We start from the raw sequence: 26215 nt of genomic DNA on the forward strand, positions 1-26215 counted from the left end.
TGGTGGGCCGTATCTCGAAGGAATGAGCCCGGAAATCGCCGCCTACAGACTGGGCTCAGAAATTCATCTCTATCACACAAAATATGATAGACCACACGTTAAGGTTTTCTTGGACGCTGATGTGAAGTCGGACACTTGCCTTGATTTCGGTAAAGGCTTTGACTTGAAGGTTTTGTTTGAGATGGATATGAGGCGGACTCAGTGACCCATGTTTTAGCTCACCTGGGCTATTTACACCTAAGCTGTGCACTTGTAGCTTCATTATCTAAACTCCCCCCTCGGGCTTTTTTGGCACACCGAGCCATATTTGACCACAACAAGTCAATCAATGGCAATTCTAGCACCCACTAACTCAACTATTTTCAGCAAACAGGTGTTGATTTCTGTCTGCTATAACACGAAAGAATGACACACTCTGCAGATTAAGTCACAGCTAAGAGCAAAAGTTTGGAGGCCTTAGTCGCCAGGAAGTGTAAAACAATGTACGAGAAGATGAACGATGTAAAAAGCTAATAAACGAGCACAGATACTTCATATTCATGTTTGTCTTTGGGTTCCTACTATACATGAAAGGTCATCAACAAAAGCTCAGTTCAAAAGAGGTGATTCTCAGTTGCTATCCAGCACAATAACCTCCGCTTCTACTTCCCCGACACTCTCCACGCGGAGCGCATCTCCAGCATTTACCATCGTGACAAAGGCCCCATCACCCTCCTCAAGAACGGCATCCTCCCTGCCATCGATCATAACCTTGGACTTGCCCTGTTTGGTCATGGGTAGGTGAATGTAAACATTCCGCTTCTTCCTAGACTCGACAGCTTCTCCGGCGCCAATAGTCCACTTAAATGTCGAAGCCGGCGTAATAATTCCAGCCCCCATGACGAAATCAGCATGAATGGGGATAGTACCGGAAATCTTGGGTACGGCAGCCTTTTCCTGTGCCGGGGTAGCTTCGGGTCCCGCAGCAAGCGGGGGATAAGATAGGAACAAATGCTTTGCGCTTTTCTTCCTCGCTAAATGTCATAGTGTGGTACTGTGGCTTGAGACTTTGCTTCCAGGGGAGTGCCCAAATTTGAAGGAAGTGAACCGACTTGTTGGATTCGTTCTGCTCCGAGTGTGCGATTCCTGTCTCACGTTAGCTTCAATTGACTTATCGGGGTAAATTAGAGGTTCGAGAGACTTGCCCGTTCCGCCCGTGGTGAATTGTACATCTCCCCGCTTCATTCGGTAAAATTGTTTCCCTTGCTCGCCCTCGGAGCCCTTCTTAACCATGCTATCCCGGTGCGTTAGCTCACCGTTTAGGATGTAGCTGAAGATTTCCGCATCGCGATGCGGATGCGTTGGGAATCCATTGCGCGCTGCAACACGGTCCTCATTTAGAACACGCAAACTTCCAAAATTATGGAATCGGTGATCGTAATAGCTGGCGAAGCTGAAAGTATGGAAAGATTTGAGCCAGCCGCCATGTTCAGCGTATCCACGTTCACTGGATCGGCGGAGAGCAATCTTGGCGTGGGCAAGGGAATTCGACATTATTTTAGTTTTAGATTGGTCAAATAGCACAATTGAAATGTGATTGTGGTTATTCTTTTTTGTGATTAGAAAAAAAAAATCAGACGTGGGTCTGAGGATTTATATAGCTTAAGATCAAGTCGTCTAGACGCATCTTACCGGGATTATGGAATCATTATCCATCATCAATAAGAATGGCACTAGTCCCAAGTAGGTATAGAGCCAGATGTAATCATGTGCCGGTGGCTTAGTTAGTCATCTTCACATAACGACTATCCATGGATATTTATACAGATTGGTATTTCCTTTAACTTATTAGTAAAGTATAGTATCTTAGTATAGAAACTAAAATAGAGGAATACAATAGAATATTATTCAAATAGTTATACTACCATTTAGCTCTCACCCGGTTCCCACTCTGTCTATTGTGTGCTCACATTTCTGACGCAAAACTCATCAATTGATTTCAAATGATTTGTACTCTATAATTCTTATGCAACAGTAACAAAATACATACGACCATAGGGTGTGGAAAATAGGGCTTCCCGTCCGCTCAGCCGTACTCAAGCCACACGCCGGTGAGTTAGTAGTTGGGTGGGTGACCACCAGCGAATCCTCACTGTTGTATGTTTTTTGTTTTCCCTCTAGGGAGAGAGAGTGGTATGTATGTATATGTAGGTAGGTAGGTAAGAAAAGAAGTCTTGAGACTATGCTGTGAGAACGGAGTGACAATTTGTCAGTATCCAACTTAGTAGACATATCTGATTTGACCGTGACAAAGCAATATAGCAGAAACACGTATCAGTATCCCTACGTTTCTCCAAGGCACACTTGCGAATCCTATTTTGGGGTTATCGACACTTTCAGGCAATTACACCATCTAAAATTACTATGATGGAATTTATGCAGTTATTTTATAAGGCCCGCTTCGATCATTCATCCTCGAGACAGCATCGGTGTCCATATCTCCTTCGGGTGCCGTGTATACTGAAGATATCGAATCCGAATCCGAGTCTGAGGGATCACCAACCGTATCCTGAGTACGTTCAGACGGCTCTTCGGGCATCGGAGTCGAAAAGTCACTTAATCGCCGAGGAAGAATTGCTCTAGGAACGCGACTCTCTTGACTATGATTATGTGACTGCACTGGCGTATTTCCAGCGGCAGAGCCTCCAGCACACGAGGCGCGAGACGATATCCCCGAAGATCTCTGGGGAATTTGAGAGGGAAAGACAGGGATTTGCCGAGGAATGAATGTGGCGGACACCGGTGGTTCTTCTCTGGCTGGAGGCCGACTAAGAATCCTCTTAGTAGGATCCTGTTCGAGTGGCCGTATAGGGGATACGCCACGAGAGTCATTGCGAACGGAAGCAATTTGCGCGTTTACTAGCGGTGGGATTTGCTCACCGGGTCGCATACGAATATGCGACAAGGTGTCGATGGGCTGTGGAGGTTCAGCCCGATAGCCACGCTCAGGAGTTGTTGAACGACTGCTAGGCAGACCATGCTCTAGAGTTGCAGGTAGCTCCTGAGGCAAAAAGCTTTCGCGGTCTCGTGAATTGGGGGACTGTGAATATTGAGCGGGATAATTCCCCTGATTCACATTCCGGGGCATACTTGGGGGATGACTTGGAGGCATCAGACCAGAGTCCACCAAAGCCTGGTTGAGAAGTTCTCTCACCCGAGCCTTGCAGTCCTCAGAGATAATGACATCTGGCGAGAACCCAATTGTCTCAGGCATGCGAATAATATCTGGGACATCCATGTCGGGTATCCTAGTGCGAACCAAGAGTGCCTGAAGAATATCCAGGTGGCCATGATATGCCGCATAGCGGAAAGGCTGCCAGCCGCCCTCGTCCTTTTTGGATGCCGATGCGCCGCGTTCTAGGAGCAGCGAGACAACGGGTAGGTGGCCTGCCATGGCAGCCAAACATAGAGGAGAGTCATTGCGTGACGTAGCTTGGTGCTTCTGATAGAGAGGAGATCCTCGATCCAGCAGCTTTTGTACTGCAGCCACATGTCCGCAGCGACATGCTACACTTAGCGGCCGATCTCCGATGCTGTCTCGGGCATCTAAAGAAGCTCCTTTGTCACAAAGTAGATCCAGAAGGTGTATGGAGCTTCGCGCTGCTGCGATATGCAAAGGTCTTTGCTGGTGTTGATATTCCGGTGCTTCAATGTCAGCGCCTTCTAAGAGTAACAGCGTCGCTATCTCGATACTGTCTGCCATACAGGCATAGTGAAGCGGAGTAAGACCTGTTGCACATTGGCTGTTGAGGTCGGCACCCTTGCGTAGTAATGGCTCAACGACAGCAAATTGGGTCCGAATAACGGACAAGTGCAAAGCCGTTCGTCCCATTGCATTAACCTTAGCCAGGGATCCTTTCTTCTGACTGAGAATTTCCACAGTCTCTTCGTGGCCATTATAGGCAGCCCAATGCAGGGCAGTCATGCCGGTGTCATCCATACCATTTAACGAAGCCTTTGGTTTGGATTTTATTAGGAATTCGACAGCCTGTGACCGGCCTGCTTCGGCAGCACATATCAATGGTGTCTTGCGATCACGACCGGCAGCTTCTATATTAGCTTTGTGAGCCAGAAGCACTGCAATGGTTTCGACATGGCCTGCTTCGCATGCATAGTGCAATGCCGACATCATGGTAGCGTCCTTGGCCTCGATATCAGCGCCGTTTGACACAAGCATGTACACAATTTCCGCATCACCCTGCCTTGCTGCAGTGTGCAAAGTAGTCATTTGATTCTCAGCACGGGTGTTGACCTTTGCATTATGCGTAAGCAGCATTTGTAGGGCATCGTGCTGGCTTCGGTCAACAGCAATTCGTAGTGCTGTACGGCCTTGATAGTTTGGAACTTCAGCAATGTTGCTCTCCTCCATGAGTAAGCTTATGACACCGCAATGACCACGCGAAGCTGCAAGATGAAGTGCGGTCCAGCCAGCCCCATCGGTCACATCTAGTCGAGCATGATGTCGAATCAAAAGCTCAACAACGTCATCTTTTCCGCAGTGCGCAGCAACAAGCAATGCATTTCGACCTGATGCTTTATGTCGCTCTTCAATGTTAATGCGATATTCGATGAGCCGTGCTACCTCACCTTGAGAACCGGCTTGGGCGGCCTTCACAATCTGTGGAATAGAGGCAGCATCTGTGCCGGTCAAATCAATGCTGATATGGGGATTTTGCTCTCGTCTAGGCTTCACTCTTGTGAAAGGTGTGCCATTGCCTACTTTCGGTGGGCCCTTAGAGGACAAGGAGGCAAGATTTAGACGACTGGAGGTATTCAAGCCAAGTAGAGAAGATATCCTTTCACGGTTAGAGGCGGATCTCTCAGGTGTCTTCGATGTCTTAGTATCTGACTTGCTCCGGGGAATATTATGCAAGCCTCGACGCGGTGCATCTTGGTAAGATGTTGCCCTCCTGTGAGCTGGATGCACTGGCGCCGATGGACTAGTGGGCAAGAGAAGATGATGTTGGCGGGGTGGAGCAGCATCAACTGACGGCCTTGTAACGCTGCTATTGCGCGTAGGGGTATCTGCATAGCCTTCATCTGTGAATGCACTTTGGCCATTATTGCTGTCGGTCTGGCTAATAGAGGCCCCGATTGATGGTGCGAGTTGTTGGGGTGAACTGCGATATACAGGCGAATCTGCGAGAGCATGGTTGAAATCAAAAACTCGGTCACTGGCTGTGAAACTGCTCTTCTGGGACATGCTTGCCGCGCTAGATGCCTGACTCCGTGCGGATACTAGTGTTTCGGTGTCGTCGCGAACCCTGCGCATGATGCGACGAGTCGTTGCCTGTCTTAACAAGCGGACTTGTTCTTGTGATGTATGACTTAAAAGGGTTATAAGCTTCTGTATGGTTTCCAGACATGAGGGGATATTCTCACCACTGGCAGACTTGGAGTAATAGCTGCAATGCCATCACTTGCGCATGTAGTTTCTCCTGGTGTCCTTTCATGATATCTTCTTTCCAAATGGCTCTAATGCGTAATCTAAATCCAACTGTGCCGTCATAGCGACTGCCATGAACCAGACTCTTTACATCCTCAGACAGAACCTCCATGATAATTTGGCAGCCACCCATAGCTGTAACGAGCTGCTCATTGAATTCCTCTGATACCATCATATCGGAAGAACTGAGCTGATGCCATTCCTTCAGACTCGTGAGAGCTGCCTGGATACAGCTCAGCTCCTGAATAAGCGAATGGATTGTAAAATCAGCATCGCTGAACTTCCCATGTAGTTCATGCAGGCCATGAATAGTCGAAGTAAGTGCGCCTAGAATCTGAACAATTGCCGAAGCAAACCCGATCGCAGATATCGGGTCCATGGGGGACTTAAGACATGAAGGACCAAGACATTGCGGGGGCTGAGGGGAGCTGAGATGATTAGCGCCAAATCACATGGGGGGCTGATACACTGACACACATTGGGGAAAACAGCCACAGACGGGGACGGGAAATGGCGGCAAAATGGTCAGGTCCGCCTTTTAGGAGGGTTTTGATGCCTGGATACCTAAATTAGTATCGCCTTCTAGTTACACCGCCCTAATACAGTGTACTATAAATTGTTAATACATCAACCATGAAGCTTTTGAACTACATTCAAATTCAGGCTTCTTAACAGAACAGTCCTGCGGAGTTGCGATGTAGAGATGGAGAAACAACACGGTAGGACTCGTCTGAATATAGATGGACAGAGAGGAGAAAGAAAAGGGGAGAGAGAGAGAAGCTATCTACTACATAGGAGTGGATCTGTCTCATGTGGGGCTATATGCCTTAGGCACCTAGGCACCCAACATCCCCCTCACAGATCCTAATCCAGTCCATAAAACAATTGTCCTATCTGTTTCGTGCTGTAAAAACTCCAATTTTTGATAATATGATCCTAGTCACATCGATACCATTGGCCCCTAGTTCGGTAGACCGAAGTAAATGCCTCTCGTAGGCTATATTGCCAATCTTAGCTTTGGTCCTGGAGGCCCGCCCAGGTGCCCAGGTGCATCCCAGTGCTTGTTAATTATATTCTCTTCCTCAATTACCACTTTTTTCCCTTTATTGCTACACGTGCTTTGATACAATGAGCGCTAAAGAGCTTTTGGACAATGTTGAAAGCGGCATCGTGTCTGTGAATTGCCACGAGGATGTCTTACGGATCGCATTCATCTATCTAGATGAGGGACTGTGGAATGACAACGGGGTATTCGATGTGGTGGACAAGCTGCACGCGAATGGCTCCTTGGATTGTCTCTACGAGATGAACCCCGCCCTCAACACGAAGAAGGGTGAATGTCAGGGGCTGTTGGCTGAAGAAGCATACTGCATCGGAGCTACTTCCAACAAATGTAAATAATTAAATGTAGAGACAGTTGGTGACTTATTCTATTGCTGTATGAGTACGGAGCATAGAGTATTCGAGTTATGGGGCAACCCAACATCATGGGCTCAGCACATATTTAACCTAACCGTGTGAATGCTAGTCTAATGATGTATTCATAATAAAGATGAATTTTATGCCTTTTGCCTTCATGCAGTGTATGGCAGATCTTCCTTTGCTCATGGAGCGTTTGTTGCTAGATCTTTCTAGCCTTTATGTCTTTGATTTTTTTGTCCCATGAAGCTATATAGACGCAGCTTCATGGCAGCTAGTTAGATTCATTATCGTCATCTTTTATCTTTGATCCTGATCACATTCATCTTCTCCATTTTGTAGATCTGCATGCTCATATGCTACAGACTCCATCATCTTATCCTTCGGACTTTTTTATAGCGGTAGCAACCTCCCGGCTCAAGTTCTGCGCAAAGATTTCTTCGTCTTTCATAGAAACAAAAGAGGCATTGTGAGGGTCCTTCTGGGCCGCATTCCATAAGTCCTCCATCGGCCACTCGTCCGCGTGCCAGCGCCGGGCAACGTAGAAGTTATTGAGAAGTTGCTGAAGACGAACGCGAAGAAAGCCTTGGTACCCACTCGAGCCGTCCTGGCTTTTTGGCTCGTAGTCTGGGTCAACAGCCCAGATCCATGCACTATCTGGTCCGCGAGAATCCAAGACTGACGCCGCAGCGCTATGATCCAGATATAAGAAAACGTTGCGAAGAAGGCCTTCGGTAATTCCCTCCGGAATAGCGTCAATCTTGCCTTCAGCCATATCCATAAATAGATACGGTACTTGCTTCTTAGGAGGCTGAGATCGGAGATAGTTAAATTGCTTCCGTAATTGATTTAACGTCGATAAGAAAGACTCATCACTACCAATTCCAGATGGCAAATCAAGGCCCTCAAGGTACCACCGGGATCCGATCTTTATTCCAGAATTAATAGCGAGGTGCGCCCAATGGAATAAGTTAGATTGTTTTTGTTCATATAACTCCTGCCGTTCAGGATCCTCGAGCTTCCACTGAAAGCTTTGGAAAATTGTATAGCCCCATAGCTTTTTGCCCTCGTCTTCCTGCCACAGCTGGCGTAGCCAGGGGTGGCCATATTCGACAATCCGTGCCAGATCTGCTCTATCCTCGGCTTCTCTTCTGTTATCTTCCCGTCGGGAAATCTCCGCCTCTGCGTTTTTAAATGCATCCGCTTCGAATTCCGCGTAGAAAGAACTTCGGAATCTCTCAAGCCGCTCGAGTGTTTGAAAGAAGTATTCATTAGAAACTAGCCTTAAATTCTCGAAACAATCGAAACGGATATCTTCTTCCGGGAAGCTGATTTGTCCCCAATAACGGCTATGAAGTAATTCAACCTCAGACGAAGTAAGGGCTCTAGGCGATTGAGCAGCCTTTTTTAAAAGCTCTTCCTTACTAAGAGTCGTTGTAGCGGAAATGTTTGCCTCTTGGGTTGAGAAGTCAGGAAAGTCGAGAAACCGAACGCGATCCTCCGCACTGATAGCAGACGGGTTGCTTTCGAATTCTTGAAAAGTCGCGAGCAGCCTAGTAGCGTCATCGAGATTACGTATGACGCGGATAAAAGATGGGAATAGGTGCTCCATAGTTGGAAAGATAGAATTGTAGGAATGATGGAATTGGAGGAGATCGAGGGGTGGAAGTAAAGCTAAGAAGTGGGAAGAGTTCCCGTGGACACTGTACCAAAGGCCAGGGTTCAAATCAACCATTATAGATGGTTTGCTGCCTTACTGCCTGACTTTAGAACAGCAGAAAAATTAAAATACCTGAATTTCTATTGCAGATACCTTAGTAATCATACAGTGACTCCACAAAAGTGTTAACACCCTTCTGCTACCGCCTTCTCAATTAATCATACCGCCCTTTACCCCTTAGCTTTTATTAGTGGATATCCAGCTGGCAGAACCCGGGGTTTATTTGTATGGAGGTGAAAAGCTTCATTTTTGACAGCTGTAGTATCAATAAATTTACCATACACTGTAAAGCGCGGTGCGAAATAAGGCACCTAGGCATCAACAACCATCTATAATGGGGGATTTGAACCCTGGCCTCTATAAGTCTTGGTAGACACTGTAAGGGTGTTGGAACAGCCAATGACCACAACGAAATAATTGACTAAGCTAATTGACTTACCTAGTTACCGCCTTTTTCTCTAACTAACGTATTTCGCCACGGTAACCGTGCCAAGCGCCCAACACCAGGTCCCCTGGTGTTGGTGCGCCCCGGCAAACGCAAAATTCCCACCGAACGCAAAATCCAGAAAATTAAGTATCTTTTGTATGGCTTTCTAATACAAAAGGTACTTAATTTCTAGATTTATATAACATGCTTTTTCTCAGCACTCGAACTAGCTAAAGTAATAGAAAGTATACGAATATATAGTACGAGTCTAGCTTAATTAATTTAATGGTAGTATTAATTGTTAACATTTAATACGGAGGAAGAATAATTATTTAGAAATAGCATTATATAGAGTGTATAATGGTTAGATACCTAGATAATTTCTTTATTTTAGCATACTTAATATTCCTTATCGAAGTTTGTTTAACTAATATAGACCTCCTTCACACTATTTATATCTCCTTATATTTGCCCTAACTGGTTCGAGGGCCGAGAAAAAGTGTGTTATGCTAACGGGATACCTAAGTACCTTTTGTATTGGTAAGTTATATAAAAGATACTTATTTTCTAGATTTTGCGTTTGGTGGGAATTTTGTGTTTGCCGGGGCGCACCAACAACCGGGGACCGGTTGTTGGGCGCTTGGCACGGCTAGGTGTTTGAAGTTGAATATTAAGCTTTAATCACTCACAAGGGCAAGTTTCGTGGTCCCATTCCACCGAGAAGTACACCAATAGTCAATCAGTAGTGCGTGTCATCCTACAATCCGCCACTTCGTAATATTGGGTTGAAAAGAGGTATCATTTAAAAAATCAAATACTCATTAGTATATAGATTAGGAGTGACGGCGCTCGAATATATAAGTACCTAGTTGGCGTTTCATCACACAGGGCATTTCATCTCACCGGGATAAGGCGAAGCATTTGCACATTTGTGACGAAAGCGTTTCGAGAAGCAGCCTTTTATAACCAAAATAACATGCGTGAGAAAAAATCAGCGCGGGAGGGGAAGGACACGTCAGCGGTTCAGGGGCATGTAGGATATTTAGGTGTAGAATAGTGATGTTTAAGGCGTTCAGGTGAATGGGCTAAATAGGCTGAAGAGTAGGGCGGTAAGAGGATATTTCCTAATGAATCAAAAAAAGATGAGTGAACACCGACATACAACAGTGAGGATTCGCTGGTGGTCACCCACCCTACTAACTCACCGGCGTGTGGCTTATGTGCGGTCAATAGTTCGGTGGGTGCCGCCCGGGTGAGAAATGGGTGAGCGCCGCTTTACGGTCGCGCGACCGGGGGTGATAAGGGTGAGTGCGCTATGGACAGGGTGAGAAGCCAGGTGAGAAATCACCCAAGTCGCGCGACTAATGCATTGACCCCTTCAGCTGAACAAAAGCAAAATTTCATTGGACTGTCCTTGAAACGCTCGGCATCTTGGCATCTATACATACCTACAACTAGAAGCATTAAGTCTTACTAGCAATACTTGGATGTTTGCCAGCGCCTGATATCTGAAGAACCAAGTAACAATTCTCCACAGCTAGACTGAAAGTCCATTTCAATTTCAAATACACCAACTGGGGAGCCCCATGGCAGTACGGACTCGATGAAAAGCTCAATCGGGCCGGCTCGACCAATCTGGGAGGTACAGCTCAAACCCTTGATCTTTGCAACGGACGTTACGATATGGAGGAAGGAGTGATTTCCGAAGCAGGATGCGCGGCTAATCAAAGTGAGGACATCAATCTGTGAACTGAATTTCCTAGATTTCTTGGGCGATCTCCTTGAGCGCATTCTCATCAATGATTATGTCGCCCTCCCTAGGAGTTTCTGCAGGTCGGAGGAAAAAAAGGTGGAACGGAATGAGAAGTGGGCCAGCGGTTAGTGTGACTTCGTCACCTTCACTGCTTTCGATCATCACGATAGTTTGAACATTTTCGATCTCTGCCTTGGCAGTTTTATTGATAGTAATCTTGGGCTTCCTTCGGTCTGCTTTTATAGCTAGTCCGACCTTCGCGAGACCATCGATTAGGTCGAGCCACCGGCCAATATCACGAATCAACTTGGTGTGCGTCTCAGTAATTACTACTTTAACTACCACAGTTGGTCTTTTTAGGTCTTCGCGGGCTTCTAATTGGTGGTCTTTTTAGGCCCTACGCCCTATCTAGTTGCTTAGACCTGTTAGCCACAGTAAGCGTGGTATTACTGTAGAGATAGATGGATTTTTTGAGGCCTATTAGATCTAAGACCTCTAAAATAACTGTATAAAAAGCAAGAGATATCTGTTTATGTTCGTAAAATACTATTTTGATAGCTAGTGAATCAATGTTTTTATCGAATATAGTATAGATACTAAGTTTAGGTTCGACATTCGGATTTAGGAAGTTAGATCGTACGTAGACTATAACGTTCTAGAGTCCGTTGCAACCATATACACCGGACAATCCGCTTTGCTTATATTCTCGAAATAATAATAAACGAAACCTTTGACCAGGTCAGCTAATAAGCAGTACAGCACAAGAAATAGCACAATATACCCACCCATATATCCCAGTCCTTCCGCAACTCCTTTATTAGGCTACCTAATCCTCTTTCTCTAGGCCATAATAATACTTTAAATGGCTTCATCTTCCTCTCTATACGAACGGGCATAAAAGTATTATCCTAGTAACTGAATAGCCTATCCCTTGAATCAAATAGGTCTAAAGAACTATCTAGGCTCACAGTATATCTCTAACAGCCTTCTCTCTTCAGAACACTATTCAACTTCTATATTTATTCTATTCCTCAAAGAACTATCCGTTACCTCTTACTTACTTAATGACTTAGGCAGAAAGACAGTAAGAAAAGGATTTAATAACTACCTGATTGTTCTTAACAGGCTTAAGGTACAATATCTATTCAACTTAAGAAGCATTCAACAACAATAGAAGAACGTACAAGATTCAATTATTCCTATCGTCCTCATATATCAGTTGATGAAACTGCGGATGTTAAATCTTGTCCCTGATAGCGCAGAGTGCATTTATGGCTTTACCCAGATTCATCGCCGTAGAAGACCTATATTTATTTTATTTTGTTCCTTGAAGTTTCAAACATAACGTTAGAGATAGTTTAAGTGAAAGAAGAAAGGAAGGAAGGAAGAGAAGATAGAAAATCGTAAAGATCTGAAGAAAGAAAGGAGGAAAAGAGAAAGAAAGACAGAACAACGACTTAAGTGCTCTCCACACGTCCCTAATGTCTCGTCTTTTCTCCCTTCACTCTTCTCTCTCGTCGTTTCTCTCTCGTCTTTCCTCCATCGTCTTTTCTAAGCATCACCATCTCTGACTCGTGCCCTCTACATTTTCCGTCCTTCAAGTTCTTGAAAATTGTTTGCCGTTTCTCCCTGTTGTTGCTGAAGAACCACCATCTCTCAGCTCGCGTCATTTGTTGCGTCCTCTGAGGTTCGCGAACTTGTCTCGCCTTGTCTTCCGCGTCCTCACTGAGGATCGCTATTGAATTTCCCCCCTTCTGTCGATAACAGTAAGCTCCCTCGGCTTGTGATGCCCTCGACTTGGTTTACTGATTTTTGAATTAGAAATGGAGTCCGCCAACATCCCCGATTTCTTCCGCCGTTCTTTTGGGGCCGATTACCCCAAGGAGCTGCACGAACAAATCAAGAGAAACCGTCATTGCACGGTTTGCATCGGTGACAATAACGAATATATCCGTGCTACAATGAAAGTCCGCTTGGACTCCCAGCAACCATGGCTGGATGTTCAAATTGGCAAGGCACATGTCGTTTTCCCCGTCACGCGGACAGATATGAAGTTGGTCATCAAGGGTACCTCTCGCGAGTACGATGCCTTCATTCAATCACGCCAGAAGAACGCAACTGAGGACAAGAAAGATTACCAAGCGTGCTTTTTTGAGTTGAGCCCGCCTGCTATCCCTGTGTTCGCTGGCCCGTTCTGGGAATTGAACGAGGACCAATCCGCGCGATGGAGCAAGCTCCAGGCTGTTGAGTGGCCTGGCAAGAAGGTTTACATCTGGACTGCATTCCCTAACAACTGCTATGATGCATTCCGGAACATACAGACCCACATGGCAAAGCTAGTACAGCTTGTCCGCAAGAACGTCCGCACCGATGGTAAACCGCGATCATTCTGGTACGCCGAACAGAACCCCATTCCCGAAGGGCAAAGGGCGCCACGCAGGCCCAAGATGCCCTGGCTCTTCGATTCAGATGGCCGGTACCATGCCTGGGACACCCCTGTCAGCTTCTTCCTGGATGAGCAGGAATATCGCTCGCGACTGGTGGAAGCGGCAATCGTGGAACAACACGTTCAGTGGGCCACGTACGATAATGTTTTCCGTGAGGAGAAGCCTCACGACGTCATCCTCGAGCTTGCTGAGACAAAAACAAACTTCTGGAAGCTCCATATCTGGATGAATGCCGATCCGAAGCCAGCTCCACCCGAGGGCATCCGAGCGGCGTACAAGGTCGACGTCACAAATCCGATCAGCGAGAAAGGCCCAGAGCTGATTGCAGGTGACGGCCTTTGTATCAGCTCCACCCGGGCAGACTTCGCCATATTGACTCGAGCGCAGTTCGACCCTGCTTTGGACGGCCAGACCCGCAGAATCATGGCTACTGTGGCAGTCAATCTTAAATCGACCAGTCTTCAGATTGAGGCACTAGATATTGCGGGAAGAACGATCAGCTTTGGTGATTCCTCCGAGAGCGACGGCAATGGCTTCTCTCTCAAACGCACCATCCTCGCACAGGGGTCGGAGTTGAGCCCTAAAAGCCCTTTCTACTTTGAGCTAGATGCGAGGAGCGTTTCTGAACTCCCTCCCGATTTGCAGAATGAGCGAATTGAGTACATTCGAAAGAAGTTCGGGCTAGACAAGTCTCAATCTCGCGCGGTTCAGATGTCGGTTTTTAAGGTCGTCGGTGGAATCCACCTAGTGAAAGGCCCACCGGGCAACGGCAAAACGCGTACCACCTTAGTCATGTTGCTGATTCTTGCAAGCCTGGGGATGAAGGTTTTGATCAGCGCTGGGTCTAATCAGGCTGTGGACACCCTTTTGCTCGCATTTCATAGCGCTTTAAAAAGCGATGAAAGGCTTCAGGGGTGGTGCGGAATGTACTGCCGTTTCCAAACTCCCGCATACCAATTGGCCGTTCTTCGCCGTGCAAGTAAGGCTAAGCGGTTAGAGCAAAAGAAGGATCACAAGTCTTCCATTCAAGATGAACTCGCTGACTGCCAGATCGAGGCATTAGTGGTGAAAAAGGCCATGGACTTTTATTATGAACAGCCCGAGGCTAAGCAGCTTCTTGACCTGCTTGACCTAGATCGCGAAAAGGTTTTGAGCAAGGACGAGACAACCACACTACGAAGTTCTTACGAGAAGCTTGTGCGCCGGGTGGTCGGGAGATGTAAAGTCGTCGCCACTATATTAAACGCTTCTGGTGACGAAAACTTGAGATACGAGTTCAAGCCATATGCGTTGCTGTGTGATGAGGCTGGTCAGTGCCTAGAAGGGGACAGTATGATACCTATGACTAGCTATCTATCACTGCGTACCGTCATCCTGATCGGTGACCCTAACCAGCTTCCCCCTACGGTCGTCTCATTGAGGGAGAACGAAGGGGGCAATTTCTATGGCCGGTCTCTCATGTCTAGACTCTCGGAGTGCTACCCTCTTTCTCTCCTCGAAATTAACTATCGGTGCCACCCGGAGATCCTAGATTGGCCTGCGTCGGCAATTTATAAGGGCAAGATCACCGCTAGCGATCAGAGCACTAGGGCTGAGCGCGTAGGGAATGCATGGAATGCTTTTACAGCCTCCCTACACCACTTCACAGCCAAGGGACTTACTGGGAAGCGGCGGTTGGTGATTGATGCCGATGGAGTGGCCGAACAACCACAGGGTAGTACATCTTGGCGAAATGACGCCCACATCAGCGTCGCCATCGCTCTCCTCAAAGCATTGTACGCCGACAGATCCAGTGAAGATCGGATCTTCCCTGAGGATGTGACATTGATCTGTCCCTACAAGGAGCAGGTCAAACGAGTGATTGAGCGCTTCTCTGCGGAAGGTGTAAAGTACAACCGATGTTTGACGGTTGACGGCTCGCAGGGTCAGGAGTCAAACGTCGTTATCTTCATGTTCACCAAGCCCCGCACCAATTCCACGAATGAAGTCGGCTTTATGTTCAACTACCAGCGCTTGAATGTGGCCCTGACCCGGGCTAAAAAGCTCCTTGTTGTGATCGTGAACCTACGCATCTGGAACGCACGGTTTGTCTCGGCCACAAAAACAGGGAGTCATCGCTATCTGTCGAGCTTCCTGAAGGATGCGGTTGACAAAGGAGACGTCTTGGAATGGGTCGGGCGAGAAACTGTTGAAAGGCCCTCCGACTCCACCAAGCGACAGACAACGGCCACCGCATCCCGCGCAACCCCTCCACCCCAAAAGATGGCCACCGACTCTCGCCCAGCCCAACCACATGATGAGTTCAGTGGGCTCACCTTGAGGATGAAGGATTTGCAGCTGGAGAAGGCCCGCATAGCGGCCAAACAAGAGGCCCTGACTGAAAATTGGAAAGACATGAACGCAATGTTGGAGCGTGTCAACGCTCAACAGGATTCGCTGAAGGTCCGATGGGCCCAGTTAGAGGATGATGAGGCTGCTCTACAGGCGGCAATGGATCGGGCCTCCAAATAGGCGGCCTAGTTGATATTTCTCATGGCATTAAAAGTTTTCGATTTCCGTTGTATTCACTAGTGTTAAGTCTTAACATCATAAACTTAAACCTTCTTTTGGTCGCGGGATATACCGCCTCTCCACATTCTCAATACTTCTGTTTTTACAACCTCTCTTTCTTCTCTCCTTCAACCCATACCCAATTTATACCGATATTATACCGTCTTTTTACCATGTCTTCAGAACATCCAAAGGGAAGGTTTATGATGGGTATATTTTCGGTATATTTAGAGTATATCTTGATGTCCAGAGTCATCAAGTCTAAGTGTTTTGTCCTCATACTCTAGGAAGAATGTTATGTCCCAAGATCTGCTGGAGGGACCTGATTATCTCATCTGCGGCAATCCACAGAGCCTTGAGGGCCTTCTTTTCTTCAATAGACGATTGCAGCAGTTTTTTCAGTTCCTCCTGGGAAGATACTGCGCAATCTTGAGTCCCCCTCAGCATGTTTTGCAGCCTTTTTGGGTGAATCCTCCTCAACATTCTCTTCAACGCCCTCCTCGGCCTTCCTCTTCGTCCCATTTGACGTCTCTCGTAGCTCTGAGTTAAAGCTGCATCGCTCGTGTCATTCTCCGACGTGGCAGCTTGCACAATGCAAGTTTCCCGGAACGCGCATACAGCCGTCGAAGAACGCGCCTCCTACTTTACAATGATAGCAGCGCGCATTTCCCTCGAAGAGAGTCCCAGTTGCCTGCGCCAGCAGGGCTTCCACATTCGCCTTCTTTTGGCCGATGAAGTCTGAGAATGATGTGCCGCTCATCGGCCATTCTGCCCGCATTCTGGTTCGTTTCCTCACAGTGGGCTCGCGGAGGAGCTCCATCTCGGACATACTATTCAGCCATGTCCCTGGCCGAAGGATCGCCCTCTTGCTAAGCTTCCAGTTGGCTTTATGAGACTTCCCAGCCCAGTATCTCGGGGCAACATTCGTTCCGTGAATGCGTGGTGATTGCAGTGGCTCCTCGGCGTCTGTGCTCGATGGAGGGTTTGGTGGTTGTGGCGTAGGGGCTTCCATGCTGCTTTCACTGCTTGGTTCATAAAGCTGTTAGTCTGGAATTTCATTCTATTGTCTTGGAATGCTTTTGGAGCTCACCTGGATGGGATGGTTGTTGTGATATATTGAGGTCGAGTTCCAGAGGAGACGACCTGTAGAAAGTTGTTAATTCGGAATTCCAGAGGACTGGTGTCTTGAATGCTCTTCGACTGTATTTAAACGGCTATAATATATATTAGATGTTGACAATTGGACTTTGATAGAGTTCTAAGCATCTATTACTATACAAAAGTCCTAGACGGGTCTACGGGGGTGTATAATATGGTTAGTCATCGATATCCGTCCATATTGTTGTCAACATCTACCAGTTGTCCTATACAATGCAATACAGACAGATTTCTTAGGTATTTTGATTTAGTTATACTAGTCTAAATGAGATAGAATTCAGGTATTTTCAGGCATAACCCTACAAAATCAGGCATTTGACCTTTGGATAATCAAATTACTGCTGGCAATATTATCCAATAAGAGAGTTGTGTCCAGGTGGCATACTTAGTTGCCCGTAGCCCACGAGAGGTATTTACCCCTATCGAACTAGGGGCCAATGGTATTCAATGATCTTCTTATCATCAAAAATCGACAAAGAAAATTGGAGTTTTTACAGCACGAAACAGAAGGATCAATTGTTTTATGGAGTGGATTAGTCAGGATCTGTGAGGGGGATGTTGGGTGCCTACCTCGGTACCTAAGGCCCAGGGCCCCACTTGGGACAGATCCTCTTTGTGCAGTAGATAGTCTCTCTCTCTCTCCTTCTCTCCTTCTCCTCTTGGTCCAACTGCAAGCAGAGAATTCTACAGTGTTATTTCTCCAATCTCAACCACGTAGATTCTCTGTTAGTTGGAGGGGCGCCGAAGACCAAATCTGCCAGATAGGCTTCTACCAGTGCCACATAGGTGCTCACAATATCCACGAATGTTTGGTCGATTTGGGGGTTTGTAGCGCGCAGTCGAATTAATCGATCCCTTAGCGCTGGTAATGGGGCCCAGTCGATAAGACTCAGATACTAGTGCTGTAACTCTAGCATTGTTGGTTTATATTGTGTGTGTACCTTTGACAGCATTTTCTGGGTATGGGTAAAGTTGCCAAATGGTCAAATCAACGATGTGGTAGAATTTTGTTTTATACCAGGCCATGGCTGCTGGATGCAATAAAGTTCAAGTTTCAAGTGAGACCGGCCATACCAAACACGTAGATAATATAAAGCATCATAACATTCATACCAGTGAGCTGTGACTAAATCTGAGTGAACAATCAAAGGTTGGTCCGGTAGAGCATAGGACATCGGGGCTTTACTTCTTCTCACAAGTGATATACAACCTTCTCTTTCCAAGTCTATATCAAGTGCTGCGGCTCGCTGTTCCATCATTCGTGAGTTTATTTCATCTAGAAAGTGAAGAACAAGTATCTCTCAGCCCTGACGACCCATTCATCTTCATCCTGCGGGCTTTCAGCCGCGATATATTTAAAAAAAAGCCACCGACATGCCAGGTATGTTGCCCTAAGACACGGACAAAGAACAAGAGGCTAGTGAATCAAGACCATGGACTAACAAGTTTTAGATATAGCGATTCCAAGTGAACCACCGCGCAGAGGTAGTGGTGACCATTCAGCCAGAAATGATGCAGATGGTGAAACACTCGGCCATTTGAAAGCCCCAATCCTTGGTGGGGATCCAAACCAGAAGCCCGGATACTGGGCTCGGCGAGTCCTTCAGCGCCCCTGGGTAAGGGCCATCCGATATTATGCTATGCAAGGGGAGCTTCTGCATTTCCTGAAATCTCAATCCCCAGTTCGAGAGCCTGTACTTCGACAGACCAAGTCTTGGGATGGACCAAGGCTAGACCAGATGATCAGGGACAAGAAAGTCAACATTGAGGCTATTCATGCCCAAGTGGTCGGTAGGCATATGCCGGGAGATATGAGCTGCAGCCATTGCGCTAGGGGGGTTGGTCCTTTCCTAGCCTGCGTCCAGATCCCGAGTGAGTTTGGGGAGGCTGCTGAATGAGCCAACTGCCACTTCGGCGGCATAGCTACACGATGCAGCCTAGAACCAGAACCAGACTCTGCGACCAGCGTGCAAATGTGCTACACTCAAAACCAACCTGCCCGAATCCTCGACCAGCAGGAAACCAATACACCGGATAGCACACACTCATCCTCAACCACGGACCAGAGTCCAGCGGAGCCCCTACCTCAAAACGTCAGGTCGGAGGCCATTGAAACCCTGGAGCTTTGTCTTCTGGATATAGACACAGATATTGTGATGCTCCAGAGAATGATCAAGAACAAAGAGATCAACCGGAAAGGCATTTTGCAAACCCTAGAGGCGCTTAGGAAGGAGGAAAAGAACTCGGATGCGAATAGCAGAGATATGATATGAAGTATAGCTAAATACGCATAAATGGAAATCACTCATTTTTTCGTTCACGTTCTTCCTTCTCTTTAACCATCTTCTCACTCTGTCACAATTTAACAACAGCACCCATCTTTTTCTCTCGTTCTAGCCTACAATCAATTCCTACTCTCATTAAACCAATTGAGCCAATGGCCAAGTAAGTCTCCATGGCTTCTATCGTGGCTGAATTGTGCTGACCTCATTAGTCGTCTCCCCGAGCCTGCTTCGGCAGACAAGGGTATCCCAGTCCTCATCCCCCCCATCCATATTGGAAGCCGAATAGAGCCTCCAGGGCTCTGGGCTCAGAGAATTCGTGAGCTTCCATACCGACGTTCTCGCCGGGGATCGACCCCTACCCTCCGATACCTTATCCAGCTCCCACCACATCGGGAGCCATCCTGGCGTTCACACCGTCATTGGACCAATTCTACCGAGGACGGTATGATATCAGATCGCACTGAAAACATCGAGGCCGCTCTCATGCAGGTAGTTGGGACTGTGATGGAGGTTCAGTGTGTGCCATGTCAAGAAGGGTGCGGGCCGTTCACACATTGTGTGACCGTCGTAGGAGCGGAGGAAGTGACTTGCTGCGCCAATTGCCACTTTCGATCCCAGGATACTCGTTGTCGATGGCCAAGTCCGACCCCACCGCCCATTTCCCAGCCCGCTTCTTCGAATCGACGAGTTCCCTTAAGCCCTATCGACAACCGACAAGCGCAGGCCGGTGCCCAATCCACGGGTCAGGCCGGTGCCCCAGCCCTGCCACAAGTCTTCACTCGTCTAGATTTGATACCGATACAACAAAACATTACTCAGGCCGCAAGGCTGAGAGAGCAGGTAGAGCGAGCACGTCAGCGTGTTCAACAATCGCATGAGTCGGTCGAGACCTATCTACAAACAGCAATCGACACCATGAACATTCTACAGGACTACATCACCCAAGCCCAGGGGACAGATAGGACCCGATCAACTGCAGTACTAAGCACTCTACCCGGATACATCAACTTAACAATGCAGAATCTGACCGCAGCCCACCGTCACCAGAGTGCCCTTTCGCAAACCCTTAGCGCGCTGAATATAGCCCAAGCTCGTCTAGACCAAGCTCAGATTGAGGTGATCAATGCTCTTCTGGCGCTCCTAGGCGATCTCGTTACACGCCCCGATACACCTGTCTAAGCAAAGAGGACTACTACTTAAGAGGAGGATTCGGATTTTTTTTCGATACATTCATTCTGTTTTCCCACCGTCACCAGAGCGCCCTTTCACAACCCCTCGGCGTGCTGAATTAAACCCACATTCGCCTGGACCAAGCTCAGATTGCGGCAGTCAATGCTGTTCTGGCACTCCTAGGCGATTTCGATACACGCCCCGATGCACCTCTTTAAGTAAAGAGGACTACTACTTGAGAGGATTCATTTTATTCTTCGTGCCTTCATTCTGTTTTCATACCGCTTCCGTCGGAGGGGTTCTTCCTCCCAACTTGTATTTGTAACTTTCTTCCAATTTACCCGCTTAATTGAGTTTTCCATCGCATAGAGTGAAAATTTCATCTCCTTAGCATCCATTAGAGTCTACTAGAGGAGTCGCGGCTAAGGAGAGGCGGGTCAGATTCCGACACTACTCATCTTCGTTCACTTAAGAGGCCTCGGTACAACCGTGGTCTGACTATGATTTGTCCATGGATCAATCATATCCGCATGCCCTCCGAAGTCCTTGAGCTCACGATCGTACTACGGTTTGACTACTGTTTGACTATGGGAACCTTGTCTCTGGGCGCAGATTGCCTGTAATTAGTCTGTGTTAACCATAGTCTGACCATGAACCACTTCAAACAAGGAAATTTCCGAAAATAAACCTATTGGTCCAGCCTTATAGAAAGATCAATCCGCTTAGAGAATCTCTAGGAGAATGACTTACGAGCAGCGCCTAACCCCCAGCAACCAGCACATCGAAAAATGCACCTTAGGCAAAAGACTCATGACTCACAGGAAAAGAGAAAAGCGGAAAACGGAAGAAAAGAAAAGAAAAACAGAAGGAAACCGCGAGAAGCTCCACCCGAAGATGCGCGACCATTTGCGAAAATAGCTAAGGTTCCTTGTTCACACGAGGCCCCAGCCCTCAGCAACCAGATCATCAAGAACAGCACTAGTAGCAAAAGAGCCATCACTTAAATGGAAAAAGCCAGCAACACCGCCTGACTCAATATCAACGATCGGGGCACCACGCACACCATCTGAGACAAAGCCTTCAATATTTCCGAAAACCAAATCGACCAATCTGGTATCCCATTTTGAAAATGGAATCTCGGGATGGCCGACTGGACGGATTGGTCGTAATTCAATAATCCCAGTGTTCATCATGCTGAAAAGCCCGGAACTCATACCATCAATTTCGCTCCATGAGCCTTGTTCGATGTAGGCGCTTTCTAAAAGGCGAGTGGGTGGTTTAGCCTGGAAGTAGCAGGTGTTGGTGAAGCTAAAAGAGGCCGCGGGTGTAAGTTTGACGAGAGCTACGTCGAGCTCAGGTCTGGTATCGACCACCTGGCCGATCAGGTCCCCCCCGTTAACCTGGGGGTGGTAGATATCTTCCGAGGACAGAAACCTATGGTTAGCCACGGTCAGCCTTTCTTCTCCTCCGTTATTGCGAATTTTGACCCCACATGTGGTTGCGGCGGTGGTTGGTTGCGATCCTGGGCTTGGTACCTCAAATCCACTTTCGACCCTACATCCTGGCGTTAGAGCCGATCGTCTGAGGTAGTTTGCGGTATCATGTACTGCAGGACTAAGGGAGGATGCCTTGGATGGCTGAATGATCCGAGGGCGGGTAAGACTCCGTATGGTTTTGAAGAAGGGGATATCCTGGTGGTGATAGAGTGCTGTTCTGCCTCCCACGGTACCGGGTAGTGAGAGTTCTGGGTAGCTACGGCCATCTCCTGTCTCAAGCTCGAAGATTGTCCAGAACGGAAGAAAAATAGCAGCCCGTACGTTAGCAAGTTGCGAAATAGCCTCAAGAATAGCTGTTCTCTGACTTTTGGTCGGGTTGACCATTCGCGGCCAGCGAACCCCCGGACACGGATTGGGAAGACGAGGGTTAGGATACGGAGCGGAAGGGATAGGTTCTTCGAACGGGCCTCCAGGAGGTACGAACAGAACTGGCATCGCTCCAAGTGTGAATGGGATTGGCTGTGGTGGAGAAGCGGTCTCGATGCGCATCAGCCATCCATTGTGGCTCAATGTTCCATCCCCGAACTTTCTCCGGATCCAGGCGGACTGCTCACGTGTAGGATAGTGGAACTTGCGGTTGACTTCGTCCCAGAGCGTAAAAGGCGCCGAGTCGTTTATGTGTCTTGCTCCCCAGGCACCGGGACTTTCCCAGCGTTTCGGCTCGGGGTAAGAGTGAGGGAGAGTTTGCCGTAAATGTTGGGTGTTTTCTCGGGTTCGAAGCGGAGAAATAGGAGCGTTTGTGTGAATGTCAAGGTAAGGAGAGTTTTGTTGTAGGTTGCTGATTTGTGGGGAAAGGCGGATTGGTGACGGCATTGGTGATAACATGATGTCGAGTTGTGAAGAGCACTTGAGGCAGAAAGGAATATCAACTCTGAATCTTTTTATTGAAGAGTGAAAGGGAAGACTGGACAGAGGGCTGGACAGTGGACTGGGGAGCAGATGGAGAGCAGAGTCAGAGAAGCGTCAAGACTAAACCTTGGAAGATATATGCTTCCATGGCTTCAGCCCGATCTATACTGAGGGGAGGAATGGGAGAAAATTGCCGGGAAGAAGTGACCGCCCTGAATCACCGCCATAGCCGGACGGGGTAGACCCCTTTCCCGTTTTACTTTGTATTCTTAAGAAAAACCACCATTCTGCAGTCCATATCCTCCATCAGTAGGAAGCAATTATCCATCTGGATTCATCGATCCACATCCGCTAAAGTTAGCGTGGTCGTTCTTGATCCTCGGGGATCGCTAGTGGAGTCTATCGGAGGGTATCGGAGGCCTATAGGAGGTAGTAAGGGTCGGATTCCGGTCCGACAGATCTTTGGTGGTTCTAGAGGGGGATCTCTGACGCTGACAGAGAAGATTCCTTTTATCGATAAAGAAGCTAATAGCGTGACTTACGTAGATAGTCGAAGAGTCATTATTATTTCTATCGAGTCTATCGAAATCATTAGACTCGAGAACTATCTAGCGGCTAGTAGCCGAGTACGGTATACGCTCGGATAGCGCTTACCTCGCCGATAAACTACTAACTCACCGGCGTGTGGCTTAAGTACTGCTGAGCGGACGGGAAGCCCTGTTTTCCACACCCTATGGTCGTATGTATTAGGTTCCGAGTGGAAGAGCATTATGGAATGTACGACATATGACGATAGGAAGGATGAGTGCGCTATAGACAGAGTGAGAACTGGTGAGAAATGGGTGAGTGCCGTTTTACGGGACACGACCAGATACAGTTGGTCAAGAGGATCCAGCGCATTCTCATCAACATCATGTTCAATAAAAGATCTTTGATATTACTGGGGTGAAATGCCTACTTTGGCCTGGCAATTCACTTGATTTAAATATGATAGAACCGACGTGGCTTTGGTTAAAGAGATGTACTATAAAAAAGGGTGCCCCAAAATCAAGAAGGCTATCAGAGCTTCGGGGCAAGCGCACGATGAATCACCCCAGGAAAAGATCTAAGCTTGGATTGAGAGGATAACCTTCCATATTGAGGGGATTATTGCTTTCGAAGATGGAAATGACTATGTAGAGGGTAGGGGTTAGTATAGGTTATAATAGAAGTTATCACGACTCGCTAAGTTCTGACTTGTGACGGCAGTTCTCCGCCATGCCCGTTGATGCTATCACTGGCCGCAAGTAACGTCTCAGGATTCACAAAGAAATCGACGGTCATGGCTATGGTGCTTTTGGCATTCTGTGCGGGAAATCTAGCCTCCCCACAATTTTTCATCGCGGCGGAAGTACCCGACTATCACGTACAGTCATGTGGTGGCGTATAGAACAAACGGAATCAATCGCTAATTACATCCTATTTAGACGGCGTATACCACCATTTTTGCTTGCTATTTCACTATTTATTGCTCTAGCCGTTTGGGAGAACAGTCACCGTGTTAAAGGGCAAGGTGTCAAGATTGACGTCGAGGAATCCGACAGGTCAACCTTCATTCTGATGACAATTTGCTCCAGGTGGATTAAACTGATAAGTAGAATAGATCTTCAGATACGTTCTATAAGATGGAAACTGCTTACATTCTCGAGAGGGTTTCATAGGTCCTCACTTCTACATATTTCAATTTGCTTGTCCGTTGTGAATTGACAATCATATCATATTTCGATTTTTTCTCATCAAGTTAATAAATGGCAATTGTGAGCAAGTGGGATTAATGAAAAGCGACAAACAAGCTGATCACATCGCGACATGGTAAGATACAAACATGTCTCATTTGTGTCGTTTGGCAGCAACATCGCTCAATATAGGGGCTGAGAATCCTAAATGATTTATTCTCCATCGCCATCCTAATCAGAACTCCCACTCACTACTGTCTAGAGCCCAATCCATCTTGTCAGAGGGGTTTGCTAGGCAGTACAGAACGTAACGTGTGTCAGACCATGTCTTTGGGGGGAGGGGAACCCAGCCGCGCTGAAACCGCAGATGTGGCTAGGGAACAACAGAAATTAGCACGAACCCTTTAGTGCCACTGTGGGAATGAAAAAAATCACTCACATTGACCCAGATACCTGATCATAGATCAGGTTTGTTGTCGTAGGTGGGGTCGGCTCGATTCCACATGGCAGAAACTGTCTTCTCGATAAGTTAGCTCTAATATATCACTGAAAGTGGAGTGAAAACAAACTCGTTAACTCGGCGAAACTCTCGACGAATGGTATCGCGAGCGTCACGGTCTAGGCTCCAGAAATACTCATCCGAAAGAGACTCTCCAGGCACCTTATCCCATACAATACAGACAGAAAAGCCCCCCGGAACGGCCTCGTCGTTATCTTGTTGTGCCTCTTTATAGCCTAGGAGGGCGGGAGTGACACCACATGCCATGGACTTCAGCTTTTGAAATGCCTTTAATTCAGTGGGCATATACTTCGGAACAGCTTGCAGTGCTCTGATTTCGGGTTTGCTATACTCCGTCCCGATAGTCGGAATCTGACGATGAATTCTCATAAACGCAGGCTTTTGAGTCACGTCGTCCTTCCGGTAGCAAAGGAACTTTGCCATGGTTGAAACGGGACCATGACGCGCAACTTCCTTCTGGCTCATCAGAAGGGCTGACTCCTCGAGATGTTGGGTGATGATCCATGTTTGAGCAGGCAACGAGAAGTATGGATCGGCATCTGTTGTGATCTCACTGCCTTCCAGGCTAGCCAGAAACGGGGTTGTGACCTGGTGCATGACGGGCTGATGGACCTTCGCGAAACGGAGCGAAATGTTGATGAGATGTAGGTGCTGGAGTGGAATTGGAGAGAGTTTGAGGAATAAAAGAAATGACGAGTGACCACGGGACCGAGGTGGAAGCCTTAGGCTTCACGCCTTATTCTATGGCCTTTCTTCTGTTTACATTTTCCTCTTCCTCTTTTTTCTTCTCTTCTCTTCTTTTTTTTTCTCTGTAAGTTTTTTGTTTCAATTGATTGTTTCAATAAAAAGCCAGTGAGTTGCATTGCGATTGTAAATTAATGCATTATTTCGGGGATACTATGTGTATACTGACGTCTGCCTATAGAATAAAATGCCACGAATCACAGCAAAGCCAGCGACCCGATCGCATGTTCCTCCGTTGAAAGTGGGAATCGCGACAACTTCAAACGCACTCCACAGGCTACGTTACTCTGGCCCATTGACCCGTTGGATGAACTTCGTGCAAGACGTGGAGAACAACGACAAAGCGCAAGTTTGGCTTAAACAAACGATAAGGCTCGAACAAAAGAACAATGCCTTCCAAGATGAGATATACCGATA

The 26215-nt window shown here is 47.3% G+C and overlaps 11 protein-coding genes across 11 annotated transcripts; 4 read left to right on the plus strand and 7 right to left on the minus strand.

Moving 5' to 3' along the window:
• Positions 1-609: 609 nt before the first annotated feature.
• N7516_002851 (pirin family protein) lies at positions 610-1533 on the minus strand (the record flags this gene model as incomplete). The annotated part of the gene is made up of 3 exons (XM_057215571.1): positions 610-936; positions 989-1125; positions 1185-1533. The coding sequence occupies 3 exons, from the start codon at positions 1531-1533 to the stop codon at positions 610-612; spliced, it is 813 nt and encodes a 270-aa protein (XP_057077454.1).
• An 880-nt stretch (positions 1534-2413) lies between these two features.
• N7516_002852 (ankyrin repeat protein) lies at positions 2414-5864 on the minus strand (the record flags this gene model as incomplete). Its single annotated transcript, XM_057215572.1, has 2 exons — positions 2414-5366; positions 5422-5864. The coding sequence occupies 2 exons, from the start codon at positions 5862-5864 to the stop codon at positions 2414-2416; spliced, it is 3396 nt and encodes a 1131-aa protein (XP_057077455.1).
• A 749-nt stretch (positions 5865-6613) lies between these two features.
• On the plus strand, positions 6614-6886 carry N7516_002853 (Dynamin; the record flags this gene model as incomplete). The annotated part of the gene is made up of 1 exon (XM_057215573.1): positions 6614-6886. The coding sequence occupies one exon, from the start codon at positions 6614-6616 to the stop codon at positions 6884-6886; it is 273 nt and encodes a 90-aa protein (XP_057077456.1).
• A 394-nt stretch (positions 6887-7280) lies between these two features.
• On the minus strand, positions 7281-8516 carry N7516_002854 (uncharacterized protein; the record flags this gene model as incomplete). The annotated part of the gene is made up of 1 exon (XM_057215574.1): positions 7281-8516. The coding sequence occupies one exon, from the start codon at positions 8514-8516 to the stop codon at positions 7281-7283; it is 1236 nt and encodes a 411-aa protein (XP_057077457.1).
• A 4111-nt stretch (positions 8517-12627) lies between these two features.
• Positions 12628-15762, plus strand: N7516_002855 (uncharacterized protein; the record flags this gene model as incomplete). Its single annotated transcript, XM_057215575.1, has 1 exon — positions 12628-15762. The coding sequence occupies one exon, from the start codon at positions 12628-12630 to the stop codon at positions 15760-15762; it is 3135 nt and encodes a 1044-aa protein (XP_057077458.1).
• Positions 15763-16366: 604 nt separating this feature from the next.
• On the minus strand, positions 16367-17912 carry N7516_002856 (uncharacterized protein; the record flags this gene model as incomplete). Its single annotated transcript, XM_057215576.1, has 3 exons — positions 16367-16823; positions 16892-16944; positions 17901-17912. 3 exons carry the CDS (start codon positions 17910-17912, stop codon positions 16367-16369), a joined length of 522 nt encoding a protein of 173 aa, XP_057077459.1.
• Positions 17913-18333: 421 nt separating this feature from the next.
• Positions 18334-19232, plus strand: N7516_002857 (DUF3716 domain-containing protein; the record flags this gene model as incomplete). Its single annotated transcript, XM_057215577.1, has 3 exons — positions 18334-18340; positions 18418-18831; positions 18907-19232. 3 exons carry the CDS (start codon positions 18334-18336, stop codon positions 19230-19232), a joined length of 747 nt encoding a protein of 248 aa, XP_057077460.1.
• Positions 19233-19396: 164 nt separating this feature from the next.
• On the plus strand, positions 19397-20423 carry N7516_002858 (DUF3716 domain-containing protein; the record flags this gene model as incomplete). Its single annotated transcript, XM_057215578.1, has 2 exons — positions 19397-19404; positions 19454-20423. 2 exons carry the CDS (start codon positions 19397-19399, stop codon positions 20421-20423), a joined length of 978 nt encoding a protein of 325 aa, XP_057077461.1.
• A 923-nt stretch (positions 20424-21346) lies between these two features.
• On the minus strand, positions 21347-22795 carry N7516_002859 (uncharacterized protein; the record flags this gene model as incomplete). Its single annotated transcript, XM_057215579.1, has 1 exon — positions 21347-22795. The coding sequence occupies one exon, from the start codon at positions 22793-22795 to the stop codon at positions 21347-21349; it is 1449 nt and encodes a 482-aa protein (XP_057077462.1).
• Positions 22796-23924: 1129 nt separating this feature from the next.
• N7516_002860 (uncharacterized protein) lies at positions 23925-24199 on the minus strand (the record flags this gene model as incomplete). The annotated part of the gene is made up of 2 exons (XM_057215580.1): positions 23925-23990; positions 24056-24199. 2 exons carry the CDS (start codon positions 24197-24199, stop codon positions 23925-23927), a joined length of 210 nt encoding a protein of 69 aa, XP_057077463.1.
• Positions 24200-24769: 570 nt separating this feature from the next.
• On the minus strand, positions 24770-25651 carry N7516_002861 (uncharacterized protein; the record flags this gene model as incomplete). The annotated part of the gene is made up of 3 exons (XM_057215581.1): positions 24770-24907; positions 24988-25051; positions 25104-25651. The coding sequence occupies 3 exons, from the start codon at positions 25649-25651 to the stop codon at positions 24770-24772; spliced, it is 750 nt and encodes a 249-aa protein (XP_057077464.1).
• Between the last annotated feature and the right edge of the window lie 564 nt (positions 25652-26215).

The sequence above is a fragment of the Penicillium verrucosum genome (genome assembly GCF_028828655.1).
Source record: "Penicillium verrucosum strain IBT 35672 chromosome Unknown utg000001l_segment0_segment0, whole genome shotgun sequence".
Taxonomy (NCBI): domain Eukaryota; kingdom Fungi; phylum Ascomycota; class Eurotiomycetes; order Eurotiales; family Aspergillaceae; genus Penicillium; species Penicillium verrucosum.